Genomic DNA, 24,057 nt, shown 5'->3' with positions numbered 1-24,057 from the left:
TCTATCTATCTATCTATCTATCTATCTATCTATCTATCTATCTATCTATCGATCGATCGATCGATCGATCGAAGGGAAATGAAGCACTTTTAGTCAGTTTTGCTCGGCAAATATTAATGACAGATTTAACTTGTCAGTCATGGGAGCTGTCCATGGTACTGTACAAGGTGATAATTCACGGCTATGTGTGAGACCTTACACCATTCTAACATCTCACCTCTGGATGTTTACTATTCACTAACAGCCTGTAACACTAGATCTGGATGATCATGTGTTAATGAATAATGAATTGAAGTACTTACTACTGGAATGTTTCATTGTATTTAGGTGACCAGTTGTTGTTCTTGGTCTTGGTGCTGTATTTGCGTTTCTTGTCTGCGAGGTTCGGCCCAATGACAGTGATTTCCACGAACGGTCGGAACATGGTGTTCGTCTGCCAGTTGATGTTGTTCACACCCACCACTGGGGAACAAAATAAAAGATTTTTAATTGCAATTCCGATTCTGAAAGTACCCGAAACACAGCAAATACAATTTAACGACCTGTTTTTTTTTTCCATTATACATTATGACCACCTGTCTAATATTGTGTTGGTCCCCTTTGCTGCCAAAACAGTCCTGACCCTACAAGCATTAACAATATTTACTTCTTCAGCAATTTAAATTAGAGGAGCTACAAGGGAATCGGACCACATGAACCATCCTTCGCCCCCCACCTGCACCGGCACCTGTCACCGGTTCACCACTGTTCCTACGATGATTCAGGACCACGGCCAGTTGCATCATGCACAGCACCTATTACTGGTTTCGAGTTAAAAGGGTCACACACTTAAAATCCTTTGAAAGAGATCTGCGTTTACTCAAACCACGCTGAGCGTTTTTCCCAAATCTGCGTTCTTGTTTCATGTTAGTGTGCAGGAAAGAACAAGACGTGGAGTAGTAAATGTGATTGGGATTTTCTTTAGCCTCAGGGTTATCTGTGCTTAATGAACTCTCAGGTGTGGTTTTTCAGGTCTGAGTGTGAAGACTGTAAACTTTAATTAGATTTCTGGACCTAAAGCTCCTCTCTGTTTCTTTATTTCCTGGAAGAGAAATCGAGAAGGAAGTGCAATAACAGATAACACAAAGTGTGTGTGCTGTCAGAGTTATTACAGCTCTAATCTAACTACAGAACACTAAGATGAGTCCATCATGGCGCGCACACACACACACACACACACACACACCGCACAGAGTTCCATTCATCATACACAACGCACACACACACACCACACAAGATCTGTCCATTATGCATGTCCATTATGCTTGTGTTTGTGTGTGTGTGTGGTATATGATGGACAGATCTCTGTGAAGTGTGTGTGTGTGTGTGTGTGTGTGTGTGTGTGTGTGTGTGTAAGACAGACAGGTTACTGTGCAGTGTAAACACAATGTGTTTGTGTGTACATGTGTACAATTTTGTGTGTGTATGTGTTCATGTAAGATGTGTGTGTGCTTAAGAGTTTTTGTGCGTGTATGTGTGTGTGAAAGTTTTTTGTGTGTGTGTGTGTGTGCGTAAGAGTTTTGTGTGTGTGTGCATGGATGTGTGTGTTTGTGTTTACATGTGTAAAACTTTGTGTGTATGTGTTTGCATAAGATTGTGTGTGTGTGTGTGTGTGTGTGCATAAGTGTTTTTACACTTCAACAAGAATGCAACGACCCATGTAAATAAATATATTTGTGTGTGTGTGTGTGTGTGTGTGTGTGTGTGTGTGTGTGTGTGTGTGTGCGTGTGTGTGTGTGTTCAGCTTACCCTTCACATTGACTTTATGTTCTCCGGTACCAGGGTGAGAAATGAGATCCACATGCATCACCACTTCTCCCACCGAACTGGACGATGACTGACCTGTGATCACACACACACACACACACACACACACACACACACACACACAGAGCGCAGAGATTTGACATTCCCACAATCATATCATACTAATAAGAGCTGGATGTAGGAACTAATATTCATTATATTAATATTAATTAATGTATAGAAATATCAGGACCATGGACAGTTCTGCATTTATGCGTGACACTTCAACAATTATGGAACTGTAATAAATAGACATTCAGTTTAAGGATGAGGATGAGTTTCCTCTCAAAGTTTCTTCCTCATGAAGTCTTAGGGAGTTGCCATTGGTTTGCTAATTAGGAATAAGCGTATATACTAACCTTCATATAAATTAATATTTTATAACCTCTTTATCAATGTAAAGCTGCTTTAAGACAATGTGATCTATTTAAAGAAGAAGTCCTTATCACAACTCACACTGCACCAGGCTGCCTGAGATCTTCTAGCACCACTTGACTGGTTCCACCTTCTCTCAGGGGAAGAGGTTGGTATACAGTACATTAAGACTCTATTCTCTCTTCTGGCACTGAGGTGCTGTAATGAACTTCCCACAGATGTCCAAAGAGCTGAGTCACTGGCTTATTTATCTTCAAATGACAGGTAAAGTCCTACCTCTTTCTGAAACTAGCACATTTTTCCCAGTTTGTTTTGTCTTTATTGAATAAAAAGAGCTATAATTCCTTTCACCAGATTTTTAGGCTGATAGTATCTTAAGTTTGTAATTTAACAAACCAGTGTTGATTTATTCATTAATGGAGACTCAAAGCACTTTTGTACATCGCTCTGGATACACGATGTCTGCTAAATGCCATAAATGTAAATGTAAATGTAAAAGCGCTCTACAACTAAAACTGAATTGGATTGAATTGAAGTCTTTGGCAGAACGACACACAAGGCTGGTACATAAGTCACTTCAGTCTCTCCTCCTGAACAAGATGAATATTCATGAAACAATAGCTTCAAGTCTGAGAAATACAGTCATTACACTAAATGGACAAATGTATGGATACACCTGACTTTTCTGGCCATATCTGGTTCTTCCATTAAAGTTATAGGCCCACAATATTGTAAGATGTCTTTTGATGTGGGAGCATGATATTTTCTCTTTATTTCATCTAAGAGACCCAAACCTGACCCAACATGACAATGCCCCTGTGCACAAATCCAGCTCTTTAAAGAAATTAGTTGGAGAAAAAGATCTCCTGCTATAGAGCTTGAAACCCTATTAAAGTCTTTTGGGATGAATGTGAACACTGACTGCATCCCACTTACCCTTCTGGCTGAATGAATCTCCACAAACCTCCACAAAATCAAGTAGAACATCTTCCCAGAAGAGTTACATTATTATTACAGCTAATGGAGAACAAATGTGGAATGGGAAGTTTAAAATATATAATTAAAAAAAATTTTATTTGTCACACACTTAAAAATATATATTTTTTAAATAAATAAATGTTATATATATATATATATATATATATATATATATATATATATATATATATGAATTAGACAGAAGGGATGGGTTTACAGTATATATATATATATATATATATATATATATATATATATATATATATATATATATATATATATATATATATATATATATGATATTGACAGAAGTCCAGATTTAAAGTGTTCCAGTGAGAGTCACTAAAGTGTCCATGTGCTGATATTAAAGTAACATTAAAGTCACAGTTGTGCAATTGTGCAAAAGCACATACCAATATTTTGCTCAGGTGTTCACATTCTGGCAATTTTAGGTAGCTTTACTAACAAATCAAGAAGAACGTGGATCTTCACGCAGTCCTGGTGACCTGCTTTCTCTCTGACAGACGAGCTTGTTTATGTGGATAATCATCCGAACGAGCTGTACTTATTACACACCATCGCATGGGAACAGCACTAATTTATCACGATGACAATCGCATACGGTGGAGCAAAGAAGAAAAAAAAAGAAACTGCACGGCGAAAGGAAATAAAGACGGACTGATGACCTTAAAAGGACGTGTGTTTACATGGAAACATTAACGATCCTGGTGCTCATCAACATCACTGATAACTTGTGATGTCATAAGTGATGAATGAACAAGTTGGGAGGAGAAAAGAAAGGCGTTGTGGGTAATGATCGCAAAGCCACCTGTTACTATAGAAACCATAACATAGTGGAACAAGCGCACGCTCTTATCACCCAGATAAGAATGTTCAGCGGGGAGTCGGATTCAGATCGGATTCTGTATTGGCCCCCTCACCGACACCTGGGGAAGATGAGCCTAGAGGAAACCCAGATAAGCAGAGGAAATCCTTCTGTAGGAGATCGAAACCCATTCCTACATACACTATACAGTACAGTCATGGCCAAAAATATCGGCACTCTTTCACACAGAACTCAAAAATAAACTGGATAACATGATTGGCACCTTTTCAAAATTGTAAGAAATAATTGCATTCCAATCATGTGATGCTCCTGTAATTTGTACTTAGACACACCTTTAGCAAGTTACAGGTGTGGGCAATATAGTACTCACACCTGCAACCAGTTACAATGGAGAAGTGTAAGGAGTTGTCTGTGGATTTGAGAGAAATTTGAAGGCTACAAATCCATCTCCAGAGATCTTAATGTTCCTGTGTCCACTGTGTGCAATGATGAGACAGATGAGACACATGTTTTTGGTAAAGAACATCATGGCACAAATGACATCCATGTATCCCCACTGTATCCATGACAAATCTAGCTTACAAAAAGCTGGTACTAATTTGACAAAAATAGTTTTTTTTCAATAACGAAAATAATTCAATAACGAATTTGTCAAACAGCAGCTAGTGATTAGTCTAAAACAGCTAGCTTGTAAGTACATAGCTAGTAACTAGGACAAAGAATGGCTAGTGGGTTATTTATTAGACAAAAATAGCCATAACCGCTATAACCTAACACTGACTATTAGCCTGAACAATAGCTAGTATGCAACTAACTAGACAATTAGCCAAGTAGTGCTAGTAAGTAGCCTAAACACAGCTTGTTCTGTATGTAATCAATTAGACAGTACATATTTAGTAATTAGTGTAGAAATAACTAGGAACCTATTAGCCAAAATAACTAGCAACTAGATCTAGCTAGTAAGTAAATAACTAAACAAAATTGCTTGTATGTAACCTTATTATCCAAAAACACAGCTAGTAATTAACCTAAAATTGTTAATATGTAACTAATATGCCTAAAAACAGCTAGTATACAGATATAATATAAAAAAAAGTAAACAGATACCAGTACATACAGTTTTGAGACTAAAGAAGTTCGATTGGAAGCAAATTGTACATATTGAGTAACTAGAATGAAGAATAGCTTGTGTATAACTAGTTAGCCATAATAACTAACAAAAAAGGACAGTATGTAACTAATTATTTTGAGACCAGCTATTAATTTGCCTAAACAATAACTAACCCAACAGCAGCTAGAAACTAGCTCAAAAACAGCTAATATGTAAGTTAACGTTAATGTGAGATATGTTAGCCTAAAAAAAACATTTAACTAAACAGAACGTACATATAGTAACTAGTGTAAAAAAATAGCTAGTATGTAGCATATTAGCCAAAATAACATAACTAGTGTAAAAATCTCAGTGTGTAACTAACTAACCTATGATAACCTATAATAGTAATTAGTTTAGAAATTACTAGCCTGTACCATATTAGCTAAAATAACTAGCAACTAACTAGCTGGTAGATAAATAACCAGACAAAATTGCTTGTATGAAGCTAATTATCCAGACAGCAGCTAGTAACTAGCATAAAACAGCTTATATGTAGCTAACAAGCCTAAAACTAGCTACAGTATTATATAAGTACATACATACAATAGCTAGTAACTAGCGTGAAATGTCGGTTTGTAATTTGTTAGCTAAAGAGCAGCAAGGAAATCAAAAAGCATCCGGGATTTCCGAACGTTCCCACACACCGAACGCCTCGGAGAGATGAGACTGGAGGAAACCCAGAGTAACCCAGAGAATGCTGATAAACCCTTCAGCACGAGACGGACACTAAACGTCACATCAGTTGCTGAACGTCCGAAACGTCAAAAAATGCTAAACCTCTGAGAAATCTCTCATTTCTCACACTGTTACTCCGGGAATGGGCCGAGGGCCAATAAACTAAATTAACGAGTTCTCCAGCAATTTTTTTGACCTCCATCAGAAGAAATTCACAGGTGAGTTCGGAACTAAAAGATTGAAGCTCAAAGCTTCCTGCCCACTAAGCTGGTAGCGGCTTTGTGGGATTTCCCTCAGGAAGGAGCTCTGCACAATGCAGCCCCAATCCTGGAAATAAACCAGGACTCAAAAATCAGATGGATCTGAACAATACGACCCTTTTTAGATCAGATGCAACTCGGGCCAAGGTCCAAATAACACTACACTCATTTATCAAATAAAACACCCCCCTGAGGACGAAGAGTGGGCCGAGACACGGAGGGAATATAGAACATTCCCTCAATTCATCACAGCAAAAAGGAAAAAAACGTGACCCGAAAGCATCAGTTTACGCCAAGGTGAATATAATCTATACACCCACTAGCTATAGGGTATCTCTAAACACACACACACACACACACACACACACACACACACACACACACACACACACACACACAATAATACAAATGAGGAGGTTTTTCAGCCTACTGTTCACTGTCACATTTCCTATAACTCCTATTCAGGTGTCATAGAGCTGACATTGTATCTGGCATATGTCTAAATAAGAAAACCTCTATAAGCCTGGATAAGCTTGCTTAAGCCTCTATAAGACTGCATAAGTCTCCATAAAGCTGCTTAGGTCTCTATTACCCTGCATAAGGCTTTATAAAGCTGCATCAGTCTCCACAAGGCTGGATGAGGCTGCAAAAGTGTCCATTAACCTGCATAAGCCTCCGGGTCACATAATTCTCATAAGGCTGCATAAGTCCTTATCTCTGTGTTCTGTTATGTAGCTATATGCTGTGTGAAGTAGCACCAGGGTTCTGTAGAATCATCTCATTTTGGTGTGCACTGTGTCAGCTATATATAGTTGAAATGACAATAAAAGCTTCTTTAATTTAAAAAGTCTCTATAAGGCTGCATAAGTATCCATAAAACTGCATAAGCCTTTGTAAGGCTGCACATGTCTCCATAAGCCTGCAAAAGTCTCTATAAAGCTGCATTAGCCCTTATAATCCTGCACAGGGCTGCAGAAGCCTTTACAAGGCTGCATAAGTCTCCATAAAGCTACATAAACCTTTATAAAGCTGCATAAGTCTCCCTAAAGCTGCATAAGCCTCTATAAGCCTGAACAGGGCAGCACATGTCTCCATAAGGCTAAATAAGCCTTTATAAGGCTGCATAAGGCTGCACAAACCTGCAAAATCCTCCATAGTGAAAAATATGCAGCATAAATATAGGTAGTATTTAACCAACTAGACAAATAATAACCGGCCTAAAAAAAACGCTAGTAGAAGATTAACGACCCAAATAACAGCTAATGACCAGTCTAGAGACCAGTCTAGAGTTTAGTCTAGTGACCAGTCTAGAGACCAGTCTAGAGACCAGTCTAATATGTGATTAACAAATTGAAAATGCAGCTAGTTAATAGTCTAAACATACCTGGTATGTAACTAATCATTTTAAAAGAACAGAATTCATTAAGATTTAGATTTTATAGTTCTGCCAATAAAAAGAAATCATTAAGCACGTTGTCCTGCATGTTGGTATTTCTTGCTCGCTCCCTCTCCTGTCAGATGATTGGTCAGGAGATAAAACAGCTGTGTGATTGGCTCCCAGAATCACACAGAAAACCCTGCGCTCAAAGCTCAAGATCAGTTGAATGTATAAGAGGAACCGGGTTACGTCTCCACATCGCTGTTTATAAAACCGATCAGACCGTAGCTGCTCCGGCGCAGTCAGAACCCCGACCTGAATCCAGGTGATGAACGAGCTGGAGACTGAAGACTGATGTTCATCAACGGTACTACACTTGGCTGTCAGTGGTGATGAAGGAGCTCGAGCCGAACAGCGGAATGTGACTATAACTGCATAACTCAGTGTCCTTGGAATCGCGCTGGACGTGTTTAAGGTTCAGTGTACTTCTCAGAACTCCTCCTCTCAGTGTCTGTGTCAGCATTTTTTTCCTGATGGTACCGAGACTTATCCCTGAGCATGCGGCGACTCACGAGAAATGTGGAACTCCAGACAGATGTTTCACTTTCTCTCAGCTCTGATAGACGAGCTTGTTTATATTCATGATCATCATCTTTGAACACGATCGCACAAGAACAGGAACGAGATCATTTATCAACATGTCAATCGCATACGGAGGAGCAAAGAACTGAACCTGTGTGCTGAAAGACAATAGAGACGGACTGATGACTCATAAAGGACATGTGTTTATACTGAAACATTAGTGATTCGCAGTGTGTTTTACAACTAGAACTTCAGTGGTGTCCTACCTGAAACAAAACATCTCTTAATCCCATCATTACGACTCCACGTCTACAGAAAGCATCAGTATTATAGAGAAGTGCAGTAGATCAGAGCTGCATCACACACAGGATCTCATACAGTCAGAATGAACATCATCACTAAAGCAAGAAACCCAATGATCACAATTCAACACGTCTCCTTTCACTGGAGCCACAACTGCACCTCCACATACATCATCTCCAGCAGAAGCATCAATATTCACCATATTACACACACACACACACACACACACACACACACACACACACACACCACATACATCATCTCCAGCAGAAGTGTCGATATTCACCTCATCACACACACACACACACACACACACACACACACACACACACACACACCTCCACATACATCATCTCCAGCAGAAGCGTTGATATTCACCTCATCACACACACACACACACACACACACACACACACACACACACACCTCCACATACATCATCTCCAGCAGAAGCGTCGATATTCACCTCATCACATCACCCCGGGGTTTCCTGAGTTTTTCTGGCGATTTTAAATGAAGGCAAATTGTGTTTTTTGTGCAAATTCTACAGGAAGGAAAACGCTAAAGTATAAATGGAGATTTCCTCACGATGTCCAGATTTTCTTTAGAAGTCTGTCAGGCAAACGAAATGGTTTCTTCTCCTCTGTCAGCCGAGCAGATGAACGTTCGAATGAGCGCACTGATATCACTAAAAAAGCCATTACGCTTCCTTTAATTACAAAACTGAATTTCCTGTTTAATTAATTTTCCAATTAAAGCCCGGCATCTCCGGGTGCGGTTCTATTTATTTTCTTTCCATCCCAATTCCCATGTTGTGGTTCACGTACTCCACGAACGTGCCTTGTTAACACGTTCGTAACGATGTAAACCAGTCACTTCGCTGAGTCTGGAAAAGTTCAAACCAGTTCAACGGATCATAGTAATCGTAGAGCTGTTTTCAGGAAGTTACAGCTCTACCTCTGCCATGTTAATCTGTATTCTATGTGACTCTCAGGACACGCCTCTCTCTCTGGCGAAGACAAAATCGATCTACATATCAAATACTGGTCACTTTATAAACAATTAAAGTATAGCACATCTACTAGAGATTATATATCAATAAATTAGTTTTCAAAATGATGCATCGTGATAGAAATGTTTGTGAAACTTGTGTCCAATGCACATCCTTTAAAGCCATATATCATTTTTATTTATCATTTAAACACACCAATGCTGAATCTCACATCCCTACCTCTTACACTGAGAAAAGGTGGGACCAGTTGAGCAGTGCTAGAAGATCTGAGAGAGCGTGGTGTAGTGTGAGGAATGATCAGAGCTTTGGAGGTAGGAAGATGCTGGTCCAGTTTTTGCTTTGTAGGCAAACATTAGTGTTTTGAATCTGAAGCCAGTAGAGGAAGCAGCAGTGGGGTGATGTGGGAAAACTTGGTTGAACAAAAGTCATGCAGATGAATTTTAGATCATTTGCAGAGGACGGATTGCGTCAGCAGTGAGTCCAGTTTTAAAATGATGAGGAACTGAACAAACATCTGAGCAACCAGTGTGGATCAAAATGTAAATATTATAAAGAAATGATCAGGCTTTATTACAGAATTATTCCCTGTGCCACAGAAGATACTCTTTCAGCCTTTCATCTACTAGAAAAAATCAATACGTTTCTGTCGAGACATATTAAGAGGATGTTGGACGATTTGTTTTATCCCGAAGCTTGTCTAATCGTTCGAGGTCTTCCCCCTCGGTTTCCGTTCGGAATTCCAGACGAGCAGTTTATTGGATTTTTGGATGACAGACATTCGTGTTTGGACAACACCCTTTTGACCTACTCCATCTACAGCAGAGAAAACGTGAAGGATCGAATGAGTTTAGACCGATGCTGTTCAGAGAGGGAATACAGACGGTCAGCATGAAAAAGGGTGGGACTGAAGCTACCAAGATTTATTCATGAACATGCGTCGACTCACGAGGAATGTGAAACTCCAGACAGATTTTAAAGTTAAAAAAATCTACAAAAAAAAAAAAAATTGTTTAAAGTATTTAGGGTGTGACTGATTCATTTGGTCTTTGTAGGGTCGAGAAACGAGCCAGCGACTGAGTTATTTAAAATAAACAGGTAGGAAGAGTTTAATAATAGATAGTGAGGGCTGAGGTGTGTGTGGTCTATGGGAGAAAACGCTACCCAGCAGTAATATATTACTGTTTGTATTACCTCTGGCTAAACATTCTTAGCTGAAAATGAATGACATTAAAAAAAAGTTAATTGCGTAAGCTGTTTGTCAGTGTTGTGCCTCATCATCTTCCATTTAGCACATCGGCTAATTCTAAAAGTTCTTCACATGATGAATCGAGAGCATCCGAGGAGAGAAAACACACAAAACTGGAGAAACCCTGATTAGCACATTAGCATAAGCGCTTCTATGTCATGTGATCATTTATTTCAAACATGTACAATTTCTACTGTTTTTTTTCTTGACTTGAAATTGTTGAATTAGCATAAATGCACGACTTTGGAAAATTCACGAGTCCTCTCGAAACCCACCTGCGTCAGCGTCACGGATAATTAGGGGTCGCCTGAAGGGGCAGGGTCAAGATTCGTAGCTTTAATTGCAACTTTATTTCCACATAACGCTGCTAAATCACTCGCTCGTTAGCATTCTTATGAATTTTGCATGAGAATGGATTGACTGGATGTCGCTGGTGAGCCTCGTACACCTGCTCAAACACACGTCTTCTGATGCCTGAGAGGGAAATGTAGGGTCTTTCAAGTAGGCTGTGTAAGAACACTTTACAGTGGACTTCAGAGGAACAGACGATACCTACGCATATATCTAAATATCCAGGATGAATATTAGATTCTGCTGATCGTCTTTATAAGATTTTATGAACAAATGAAGATGAAACCTTGGAGTGAGAACGTCTCGGAATAAAAACCTCCAAAGAACATCCACGGCTTTTAAATGATGCATTGTAGGAGCTTCCAAAATGATTTTCCAGTTGTTTTTTTTTGTGGTGTATTGGATTGAAATGTGAGATGATGCCACCTCCCCAGTTTGAAGCAAATTGGACCCTTTCATTGCATCACTTATTTGAAAATGATCATTAATGCAAACCCAGGAAAAAAAATGTCCTAAAAAAAAATAGATAACCAGTTGGAGGCACACAATTGTATAGGAGGTGCTAGCATTACATTTTCTATTTACTTGAACTAGACCCCAAAACTGTTCCAGGATGGCAATGCATCTGTGCACAAATATCAATCCATAAAGACCTGCTTTACGTGGATTGGAGTAAAAGATCTCCTGCTAAAGAGATCCAACCCTATTGGAATGAACTGGATCACTAACTGTGCCCTGGGCCTCCTGACCTCACCTACATAAGTACCTGACTTTACAAACGGCCTTGTTTCTGAATGAGCACAAATCTCCACAAAATCTAGTGGAACATCTTTCCAGAAGAATGGAGCTTATTACAACAGGAAATGGGACTAAATGTCAAATAGAACAAACATTAGTCCATATAGTGTATATACCAAAGTAAGTAGTAAACTAGTGGGTTTGATGTTATATTCTCAAACTAGAACCTTTTAGACCAGTCCTTTGTCCTGCCTTTAACAGGTTACTGCTAGTCTTTTCTTTGATAAGGCCTATGTGAGAGAAGCATGCATTTAGATAGATATGACTTTCAAACTTAAACAGACCTGACTCTCATCAAAATGGAAATAAAATTCTGAGCCGTATTGGGAAATTACAGAACCAATAAAGGAGTGTGTAAATATTAAACAGAAGCGGGCCCAGAACACAACCCTGTGGGAGAGGTGGGGAAATTTGTCAAAATGTAATTTGTAGTTGGAAGGAGAGAGAGAAAGATAAAGAACAAAGAATACATTTAGAATGTTTCTTTTTACACAAAAAAGTGCTTTTTATCTATATTTCCTTCCAACATCTGTAACATATTGAGCTTTTTACTGGACATCTATGGCATTTAGGAGACACTCAAATCCAGAGCGACTTCAATAGTCTCTTATCAAAACACAAATTCTGATTCTGGTTTATTAAAACACAGACTAAGAACAGCATCAGTCTAAAAACACTGTTGTGTGTAAAAAGAGACACAACAGTGTCTTTTTTTTGTGTAAAAAGAGACATTATAATTTAAGTGCTTCTAAAATAGATGGTTCTTTAGATTTTTAAAGACTGATAGTGTCTTAGCTGTTTGGACATCCCGTCAAAATTCATTCCACCACCAGGGTACCATAATAAGGAAGTGTTTTAAAGGATATTTTCCTCCAACCCAGAGAGAGAGACACCAATTTTATACGTCTGAGTATGAGGTGTCTATGAGTGTGTTTTTGCTGCCCCATAAAAATCAGTTTGACAAGATAATACATGGCTTCATGTCTCTCAGAGAAATCGTGCATTGTGGAGGAGGTTGTGTGACTGAGGAGAACTGACTGAACTGACAATTGGACAAACTCTATTAGGAGGATGTTCAAAAGAAAACCAGATTGGATTAGAATTTGGTGGCTCAGCACATGGGCTACTAATGAGAAGGTTGTGAGGTCAGATCCCTACACTGCAGAACTGCTCCTGATGGTCTTTATTGTGGAAAATTCTGGTTCTTCAGTACAGCGAGTGCAGCGATGTTACAACGCCCCTTCGGCATACAGGTTTAAGGGCCTTAACTCAAGGGCCCAAGAGTGGCAGCTTGGCGATACTGGGGCTTGAACCTCCGCACTTCTGATCAGAAACCCAGAGCTTTAACTTCTTATCTACCGCTTTCCAATACAGTATAATTCCATCTCATGTTCCCGGTTTTAGTGTATCTCCTTAATTCCGAAGTGTTTTCCTCTTCCTGTTAAATTTTAAATATTCTTATCTTACAACCTTTTATGTTCTGAGTTCTGATAATTCTGAGCTCCTCAGACATTTATGTGTCCATCCCTGTCCTCAGCCGCAAATCTTTAGATGGAAGCCTACAGGGATGGTATATTCCATTTTAATCATTAATCAGAATCACTTCAGTTCCTATCTGACGACGGTAAAGTGATTTGCAAATTGGATTCTTAATCAGGACACAAAAAGAAGTGTGTAGCGGCTGATTCATTTCTAAAACCACTGCTGCAAAGAGGTCTGGCATGATTTGTCTTGATTTAGAGGGCCTTCACTCTGCCAGTGTAATTGGTAATGGGAAAGCTGTCATGCAGACCGGGAAGAGCACTGCAGTACCGACCCCGAGACTACCTGTAGATAGGAGTGGAAGAAAATATAAAAAGACGTGACTATTGCGACATTTTGTTTGGCGATACCAATCGACTTCCAAATCACAAAATTTATATATATATTTATATACATATACAAGTTCATTTCTACATTTCAAGGCAGTTGTTTCTTTTTGAGTTTATATCTCAACCGCTATAGAGGTGAGGAAATGCTAGCATAAGGGCACGCCACTAATATTAGCGTTAGCATCCACTTGGGGGCGCTGCTGTAAAAACTTCCACCGGAAGTAGTAGCAGCGTTAACTGACTTGCTCCGACGAAATATATGTTTCAGTTATGTGCGGAAATGTTAAAATGGCGTTAAAAACCTTTGTTCAAATAAATATATGTTCATATATTTAAGAAATATATAATTTTTTTTTCTAAAATGACCGATTAAATTAATAGTGTTTATGTATTGCAATGCATTTTAATGGCACCGAAGGTGTGATTCGTTCTTAATAAACAGCTTTTCCTTAAATTATATTCTGTTCCTAAAATGAGAAAAATCCCTATATATAGACGTGCTTACAGTATTGCAACAGATCGTATCGCTACCCCTGTATCGCAATAAGTACCGTATCGGCAGAAATAATGCTGAACTGTATGTTGGTGATCAGTAGAATGTTTTTATTCGCTCATAAATAAAAAGGAACGACTGATTTTACAAAATGTAGAGTAAAAAGTATTGGATTCTGATTTTGATATTTGATTCTGAAATGTAGTGAAGTGACAGTAAAAATGGAAACACGTCAGTAAACTACAAATACACAAAAAAGCTACTTAAGCACAGTAACAAATGACATTTACTTAGAGTTCGGTTGTGATGAGTGTGAGCAGTGTGTAAACCACATTACTCTCTAGAACAAATGTTCTAGAACTGTTCCGCTGTTCTCCACCACACACTTAACGTTCGTGAGTTGTGTGCTGATCAAAAAGTCTTCGTGACTCTGAGGGTACGGCATGTAGACTCTCCCAATTATAATGGTGAAAACTGACAGAGCTGAAAACCTCTGACTGTGCAGATTCCGAGCTCGTCCTGTGAATGGCTAGAGCAAGAAATCCGAGTTAAACTTCTTCTTCTACAAAATATCAAACCTTATGTGATTCCAGAACACACTGCGCTTCCAAATGACCAAAGCCTAATGTGTCATTAATGCTGCCAAAGTGTCATTACTGTCATTACTGCTGGCATTTACCTGATGATTGTAGCCAAATTAGCGTAACTGAATGGAGACTGATGGAATCGAACAGCTGCCACACAACCTCCAAGTACTTCCTGGTCTACAATAAAATTAACCTTAACTTACTGTAAAAGCTTAAAATGTAAAGCCCTTAATTTTTAGGCTTGGAGAACATTCATGCCGCAGGATTACACAACCTTCAACTAATCTTGGGCTTTTTTATGCAGCTGGTCTTTTGCGAGTGAGTTCTAGTCAGATTGTTAAGCTAATATCTTTTTTTCCCCAGGAGATGATCTTATGTTAGTTTTCAGCTGCTGCAGCCTGGAGGACATTCTCAACTCAGTGGACATTCTAATGATGTTGGACCAAATGGGAGATGTGAGAAACTGGCCTGACCTTGATCATGCAGTGCTTGTAAAAAGTGTTTTTGAGTGACAGTAAACACAAGAATTGGACAGTGAATAAAGAAAGACGAAAGAACGTTCTGTGGAGTCCAAATGTTCCATTTCTGGCTCTAACAGAAGAACTTAGTAAGAACTCAGTAAGAAGAAGAACAGGAGAGAAGATGTGATGAGACTCCTTAACCCTCACAGTCATACATGGTGGTGGAAGCATAATGGTTGGGGTTGTTCTAAAAACTTATTCCAGAAAGTGAAAGAAATCCTGAATTAACATGGCTCCCATTCCATACTTCAACACACACCATCTGGACTGCGGCTCATTGGAACCGACTTCACCGCACAACAAGACGACGAAACGATGAGATCTTATAATCATGGAACAGCCTGCCCAGTCACCGCACCTAAATCCTATTGGACTGCTCTGGGATGAACAATAAAGAAAGTGTGAAGAACATAGTGAAGAACCTCTTTGGTGAGTATTCCAGGAGGCACGGCAAAGTATTTCAGCTGAGTGCCTGGATGCTGATCTGTGTTAATCTGTTCTTCATGCTAAGGGAGGATGTTATTGAACACATTTGACGCTGAGCCAGTGATTGTTTAAGATCAAATTGTAATCAGGAGGACTTTTGTGTTAATCAGGCTCTAAATCCACCAAAATGATCCTAGCAACACAAACAGATAAAGTGTGACATCTCCAATCACTGCTGAGCTCCCATGCCTCATCCAGACACACACACACACACACACACACACACACACACACACACACACACACACACACACACACAAAACAGATGTCTTCTCTCTGTTTGAAATGATACACAAATGTTATAATAAAAGCTCTCTAAAATACCATGATGAAAACCTGATTAAAGCAATAAAACGTCCTACAGAAACACTAACGCTTGAAAGTAGACACATAGTCGTATTTTTCCATCATGCAAATGAAGCGATTGCTCACTGGTGAAGATGCAGGACGTCAGATTAAAAAGGTCATGAGTTCAAATGCCATATTTCCAACCTACCACTGATGAAAGCCAGTAAACAAGTAACAGCATTTCGTTCTTTCTTTATTCATTTATTTAGTCATTCATTTATTCATTGTATTTTCTGCAGTAATCAATAATTAGCTGGAAGTGTATTTTTTTTGGAACCGTGTGCCGAGGAGAACAGGAGGTGAGGTGAACTTCTCCATTACTCCAGTTAACGGAGTGATATGGAGCACGCTACTTTCAGTGTGGGAAATATAGTTCAGGTCAACACGAGGATGTGTGTGAAAAACCCAGCGAACCTCTGACCAGGCAGGTACCAAAAAAAGCACTACCTCGGGGTTAAGATATGTTGAAATTCTGATGTGAAGGTCATGAGTTCAAATCCCAGCACCACTAAGCTGCCCCTGTTGGGCCTTTTTGCAAGACCCTTAACCCTCAACTGTACTGTACAAATACGATAATTGTAAATCGCTTTGGATAAAAGGGTTCAGCTGTCAAATGCCGGTACGGACAGTGACTCAATACACACTGGGATAATGACGACTCCAGTCACATGGTATTCAAGTTGCCACCATTGACATTTATCACTACGGACAAGAAGAACCTCATCGGTCACATGTTTTCTAACCGGGTTCTTTTAACGGCGTTGTTAGCCAGCTATCTGATTTTTGAAAAAGAAAAAAAACATGTAGAAGTCATTAAATGCAATTAAACGGAACATCAATTCCTTCGCATCGCAAACGTACGTAATTGTATCGGAGCCAAAATCAACTGTCTAGAACTCACAGAAGGACATTCGATTGCAGTAAAAACAGACAACCGCTATTAATCCGAGGAAACAAATACAAAAGTTTAGGCAAACAGAATCCAAGGGGTAAAATCAGTACAAAAACAGAGGCAAAAATGCAAGTCGGCAACAAGATACCGGTCTGGAACCACAGTATATACCACTGTATATATACACTGTAAGTCAGTTGAGTTGGTCATGAAGAAGGTTACTTCACAGAGAGTTTGTTAATGGAAGTTTCTTTTCATGGGAGTGTGTGTAAGCAGTAGTCTGGAGATGCAGAGCAAATGTATATGGTTTGAGACTTTGAAGCCACTTCCTGTCGCCATCGTTTTTCTGCCAGTTTAGCGATATGGATTCTTTCGCGTTTTTATGTACAGCTTCAAGAATGTCTCTTAAAAGGAAAAAATCCGGCAATTCCACTTATAAAAGGAATGAATGAATAAATAATGGAAGGAATGAACTAATTTATGAATAAATAAATTGACTGAATAAATAAATTATGATCTAGTGTGTTTCGTAAATGCACAGTTAAATAGACCATATCTTTAGAAAATTAAATATTAAATGCAAAAACCCACACACAAACACTTATATATGCCTCTGTATTACCTAAATGGGGTCTAACAAATATACGCTATATAATTACATTTTTTCATTAACTGAACTGTATTTAATTAATCCAATTTATGCCAATTTAGTCGATTATTCAAATTAATTAATATAATTTTTTTAAAGTATATTTATTTTATGCAAATCACTCATAAGGAAACTATTTGCAGCACTATTACAAATATTTACAATTTTATAATATGTAACTGTAGTTACTTTTCTATACCCTTGGCATTAGTGTGTACGTTTTTAAGATTAATAAAAAAAAATAAAAACTGCCCTAAAAAAAACGTATTATAAACACCCAAAACTACCGTAAAATGATTTCAACAGACTTCAGACAGTTAGTAGACGCATTTTCGCGGAAACAAATCGCGTTTCCGGTACGGATGAAGTATTGCCTGGTGCACTGGAAGGATTTTGTAAAAGAATGGCCGACACTCTGATCAGTGCCATCAATACTGAATTGAGACACACCACAACCTTTTACATTCCAGAGCTTGAAAAAGGACTTATCATAACATAGGAGTGATTTCTACCAAACTTGCCTTGTGTCCTACAGCAGAACAACACGTTTCCCATTAGCTCAAAGACATCATTATCAAGTCCAGAGTAGAAACCTGACATTAAACATCATCCATCCATCCATCCATCCATCCATCCATCCATCTGCACGATTATCAGAGTAGAAACCACACGAGCATGGCGTGTCCTGTCCCATTATCCCCAAATCTCTTTCCAATTTTACACCAATGAAATTAGAACATGGATTTATTGTACCATGTCCATCTCCAAAAGTCCTCATTTCCATTAACAATATTATAGGAATAAAGCCACTTAGATCTTCTCATGCTTGCTTATAATTCACATAATTCATATCCGCTTTTTCCCCCCACCCCCTGAACACGCCATAATCCCTATGATTTATTTCTCCAACAGATTTATTTCTTACCTTGAGACATCTGGGTGCATATATACTTTTTGATCAAGGCATCTGTGGGTTGGGCGTAAAGGCTAAGCGTATATTTCAAAGACTTCAATTCAGGACTTTTCTCCAAGAAGGTTTTCTTCAGGCCGTTTCCTCCAGCATGGAAATATTGCTGGGAAAAAAAAATGCAAGAAAGAGAGAGAGAGAGAGAGAGAGAGAGAGAGAGAGAGAGAGAGAGAGAGAGGATTGAGCAGTTATACCACTTAATAAACACTGCTATACAGTATAGTAAGACTTCTTCTGAACCCATACACAACACCATGTGGCAGATGATCAGCTTCATCCCATCATCAAGTCAAGCCTAGAAGCTTTTATTGTCATTTTAACCATATATAGGAGACACAGTACACAGTGAAATGAGACAATGTTTCTTCAGAACCCTGGTGCTACATTTAACAACATAAAAAACATTAAGCTACACAACAGATTCATCATCATTCATCATCATCTACATTGTTTGAGAGAAAGGCTACGGAAATAGCGACCTAGCTAGACATTTAAAGTGCTAATCTGATCTTGCTCATTTTTGTTGGAAATCCTAAAGACCCATGGGCTTGATGATCTTCCATTAAAAAACTGTCTGCATTCATGGTTTTTGGGATCTGGGATCTCTGAGTTTTGGTTGCCAGATCACTGGCTGTGATTTGACACATTTCAAAGTGAGAAGCTTCAGGAAACATGGACATCATCATGGTGTAGCGTTCCCTGTTTTTTTTGTGGTGCATTGTGTGTTTAGGGTGTTAATGTTCTAGTGAAGTGGAAGGATGTTGTGAATTTTTTAGTAATACTAAAGAGCCATTATGAATTTTATGGGCTTCCATATAAAAAACAATGTCTGCCACAATTCAGAAGTTTGGTCTCCTTGCTGGTGAACATTGATGGATTGAGAACTAATGAATAGTCTCTTTTGCTTTCGTTTCCATGCTAGCACCTAGCTACTGTTAAAGCTCAGTGAGAGGTGGGAGCCCATGCACCTCCAACCCTGTGGTAACAGTCGGAAAAAGAACATTTCGGCCATAAAGTGTAGCTGTAGTGAGTCTGCGTCACGTTCGAAAAATATCGAGTGGTGAGAAGTTTGATGTTTTTATTTGCTCTGACACAGACACGATCCTGACATGTCTTTCTGGAGATGTGACGCCTCGGGGAACTCCTGTCACACATCAGCAGCAAACAGCTTGGAGGGTGTTTCTGTGCACAGAACTGCTCACAGCTCCTCCAAGTGTGTATGTGTGAGTGTGTGTGTGTGTGTGTGTGTGTGTGTGTGGGAAGACACTGATAGAATGCTACGCCTTGATGGTTGACAAAAACCCATTAAAAAAAACATCACCATTAGCCATCTGGTCAAAACTAGAGCTGAGCCCAAGCCTGAATGTCGTTTCCTCTCAGTTATAAAAACCTATAAAACTTTATACGTGTATTTAGACAGCAGGTTCATCTCAGTCCCATTTTGGAAATATCTCACTTTTATAATAGAAAGAAAAAACAAAAAAACCTGTCAGAATCATAAACTTGTAATATCACACACACACACACACACACACACACACACACACACACACACACTTGGCCTGACTGCTCGTTAGTGCTGAGCGATTAAACGGGCGATGACCAGGTGTCTGGATGAACGCTTGACATTTCCGTCACACACACTCAGGCTGAAACTACTCCATTAGCCGGATGGACAATAGCAGATTAGCGGTCTACTGTTGGTGGGACGCTAATCGAATCTCCGTTTGTTGATTTTATGATGTGATTAAACCAGATTGAGTTTTTAGGACTGAGGCCTTCCAGTAAATAGCAATCAGGGATTCAGTACTTTAAACCCTGTCTATCTCATTTACATTCTATTCTATTCTATTCTCAATCAATCATTAAAATTTTATTTATAGAGCACCCTACAACAGCCAAAAGGAGCACAAGGTGCTTTCCAGTAAAAACAACAAAAAAAACCAAAATATAACAACACAATAAAACAGCAGTCGAATCAGAGGCTACGTGTCAAAAGCTTGTATAAATAAATGTGTTTTCACCTGCGATTTAAAAACACTCAGCACAGTGATGCTTTGTAGGTGTGCTGGAAGTGCGTTCCACAGCTTTGGTCCCTGGATGGCAAATGACCGGCCTCCAAACTTTTTATATTTCAACTTGGGAGTGACCAGAGAGGTATGTTCAGAAGAGTGGAGAGTTCTGGCTGGTTGGTAGACCGTTACAAGTTCAGCGTTCATTCTATTCTATTCTATTCTATTCTATTCTATTCTATTCTATTCTATTCTATTCTATTCCTTCTTTCAGATCTTCTCATCTCATTTCTCAGTAGCTGATTTGTCTCTTATAGGGGGCGTGCTTTGCTAATTTTTGAAGGTTTTTTTTTTTTTAAATGTCAGCAGTTCGATAAAAATCATTTATACACATCATGTTATTCATGTTAACTTTCCATACAAGATGCAACTAAACATGTCCAATCATAAAAAATGTTTTTATACTTTATAAATCATTTACAAATATAAATTGTATATTTTGATGGATTCTTTTGTCATTTGAAACTAAAAAAATCCAGACATGTCATTACACCAAAATGTTGTGTTGTGTTAGTAACTCTATATAGTTAGCAGAGTTATTATAGTTAATATAATTCGTATATTTAGTAGAGTTAGTAGTTTAGTAGTCTCTCTCTCTCTCTCTCTCTCTCTCTCTCTCTCTCTCTTCTCTTTCTTTTCTCCTTCTGTTCTCCTCCAGACCCATCAATTTGCTGCCAATTACAGTTTAAAAACAAAACCCCCACAATTGAACTGAAGAGAGAGAACTGCACGCTGATCCAGTTGGCTCATACTGAAATGTTTGGTTTAGGGGTAAATTACGCTCGGTAATGCTGACTGGTCAAAAGACGTCTGCAAATTACTCTAATAACACACTGCTTAATAAGACCACACATTTAACCTTCAACTCCTACAGGAATATCATTAATGGCATTATAATGAGATCACAGTATGTGGAAATGTTTTTATAGAAGTTTGTCAGCAATTGTATTTCTATTATAATGCTTTCTACCTTCGCTCACATACACTACTGACAAAGTATTTGGACACCTGACTTTTCCACCAACAAGTTGTTCTTCTCCAAACTGTTCACAAAAAATTGAAGAGACACAATGGTCGACTTTGTAGAATTATATTTTCCCTTCACTTGACCTAGGAGACACAAAACCTGTTCTAGCATCACAATGACAATGTAAACAAAGCCAGCTCAATGAACATGGGAGTAGAAGATCTCCTTCTGTGGGGCTTCAACCCTATTGAACGACTTTACTAACACTCTTTCACCTGAATGAAATCTCACAAATCTCCACAAAATCTAGTGGAACAACATCTCAGAAGAGTTGAAGTTATTGTAACAGTAACTCGGGATGATGTTCAAAAAGCAATCTTTTGGCCGTATAGTGCCAAACTAGTGGTGACAAGAAAGACTGAGAATGCAGGTTTTGCCGATTAATCGCACAGAGAGTCGATAGTTGGATCTATGGGCAAAAATCCATACCCATAGTTTTACGGGTTATAAAGTTGAGAGTGGCCTCTCTAGACATTCATTCATATATTCATTCATTCCTTCATTTCTTCCTTCCTTCCTTCCTTTCTTTCTTTCTTTCTTTCTTTCTTTCTTTCTTTCTTTCTTTCTTTCTTTCTTTCTCTTTCAAATCACTGATGCCACATTCTGTTTATTTGTATTCCACCCTTCATTAGAGGTTTTGCAGAATTAATTGGCACCGAAAGTTATTTGCTGGAACTATTGGTAAAAATCCATACCAATAGTTTTTCCGGGTTGCGCTATGGTTCTTTTTTTTGTCTTTATTTCTTTTAAATCACACGAATGTTTATTCGAAGTGTCTTGATTTATCGAAATTTTTTGTATTTGTTATGTTACTTTTTGTTTCAGTTTGAATGCGTCTTTTATTTTCCAAAAATACTTATTCAATGAATTAATATATTCATATATATTTCATTTAGCATATTTTCATTATTCAGTATTTTTTTTCTGTAATAAAGTTCAAAACTACATGGAGTGTTATTTATTTATTTATTTATTTATTTATTATATTTAAATCCATTTTTAAAACTATCGTTTGATTAATTGGGTATCGGTCGTTCTCACAGTTGCCAAATTATCTCCAAAAATCTGCTTATATATCCATTAATTCCTTTCCACTGAACATTTTCACCTTCCTTCCTCAGCAGAATAATTTGCAGTAACCAGCGATTAGCTACCTGCAGGATCTCTTCAGGGTCATGAGCCGAAACTGAACCCAAAACCCAGGTCCATCTCCAAACTCCCATTAAAGTTATAAAGCTAACTGTAATACTCAGGACAGGGTTCAAGCTCTCTAGTCCAATCCATAAAACATAAGGGCTCCTGGGAAATCAATCATTTCTCCACATAAAATGTCTATCTTCAATGTTCCAGGGAGGAAACCCAGAAGAGTGAGTGGATTTATTATCTAGTGCAGGATGTCATGAATAATTACTGTAAAAACCACCGGATCTGTGAAGCTGAAAGAAACTAACACACACAAAAAAGAACTTTTGTTTTATGGGAATGGATTCGACACGTTGGTTTTCTAGACAGGCTCGTCGTGTGTGTATTCGGTGGAATCGGATGAAAATAGACAGGGTTGGAAAAAAAAATCCAAAATAGAAAAGGGAGCACACGATTACAGAGCAGATGTACTTGTCCTGAGGTGAATCCATGGGAGTCGAGATGATTCTCGAAAACTTGGAGCAGATATGAGTTTTCTGAGTGGACAAGCTGTGTGATGGACAGCAGGAACCGAGATTGTGGTCACGGAGTTGCAGAAACAATCGTGTTCCACAGGATAAAAAGTAAAAGCAAATAAAATTGAACGGAAATCAAACGAAGTTTGTGGACACCTGACTATAAGGTTGGAATATTTTTTTTTTTTAAACATCCCATTTGGTCTCCATTTCTGTTACTTAGGTGAGATGAGGAGGCATTCCAACTTATTTCAAAGGTCTGCAATAGGTTTGAGGTTTGGAGCTGAACAGCAGGAGATCTTCCAAATCTTCTGTGTAAAGCAGATCTTCTTGGAGCTGTGTAGGCTTTATGCACAAGGGCATTGTCATTGTCACAGGATTGGATTTCCTATTTCAAGTGAAATTAAAATGTCATGCTACATCATCTGAAGACCTCATAGACTCCAACTTTGTGGTGATAGTTTGAAGAAGAACCACATATGGGTGGAAATGGCAGGTGTCCCAATACTTTTGACAAAAATTACGCTTTTTGATTTGTCTAAATATCGATCGCAGCTGAATGTAGCACAGGATTAGATTACGCCATGTCTGATCTCACAAACAGATTTATGAATAAACTGAAATCCATCACATGAACACTAACATTGTTTTATTTTCCCTCTATTAAACATGTACTGATCACA

At 38.5% G+C, this 24,057-nt stretch overlaps 1 protein-coding gene across 3 annotated transcripts in view; it reads right to left on the bottom strand.

The window, feature by feature from the left end:
• Positions 1-24,057, bottom strand: part of LOC124396082 (protein unc-13 homolog C-like) — a 142,206-nt gene that overhangs the window by 2,526 nt on the left and 115,623 nt on the right. For all 3 annotated transcript variants that reach the window (XM_046865055.1, XM_046865057.1, XM_046865056.1), the window contains 3 exons: positions 18,576-18,723; positions 1,789-1,881; positions 303-462 (listed from right to left, as the gene is read on the bottom strand). In XM_046865055.1, coding sequence (XP_046721011.1) covers positions 303-462; positions 1,789-1,881; positions 18,576-18,723 — 401 coding nt within the window. The remainder of the gene's footprint in view (positions 1-302; positions 463-1,788; positions 1,882-18,575; positions 18,724-24,057) is intronic.

The sequence above is a fragment of the Silurus meridionalis genome, chromosome 13 (genome assembly GCF_014805685.1).
Source record: "Silurus meridionalis isolate SWU-2019-XX chromosome 13, ASM1480568v1, whole genome shotgun sequence".
In the NCBI taxonomy this organism is placed as follows: Eukaryota; Metazoa; Chordata; class Actinopteri; order Siluriformes; family Siluridae; genus Silurus; species Silurus meridionalis.
This window is presented reverse-complemented; position numbering and strand designations above follow the sequence as displayed.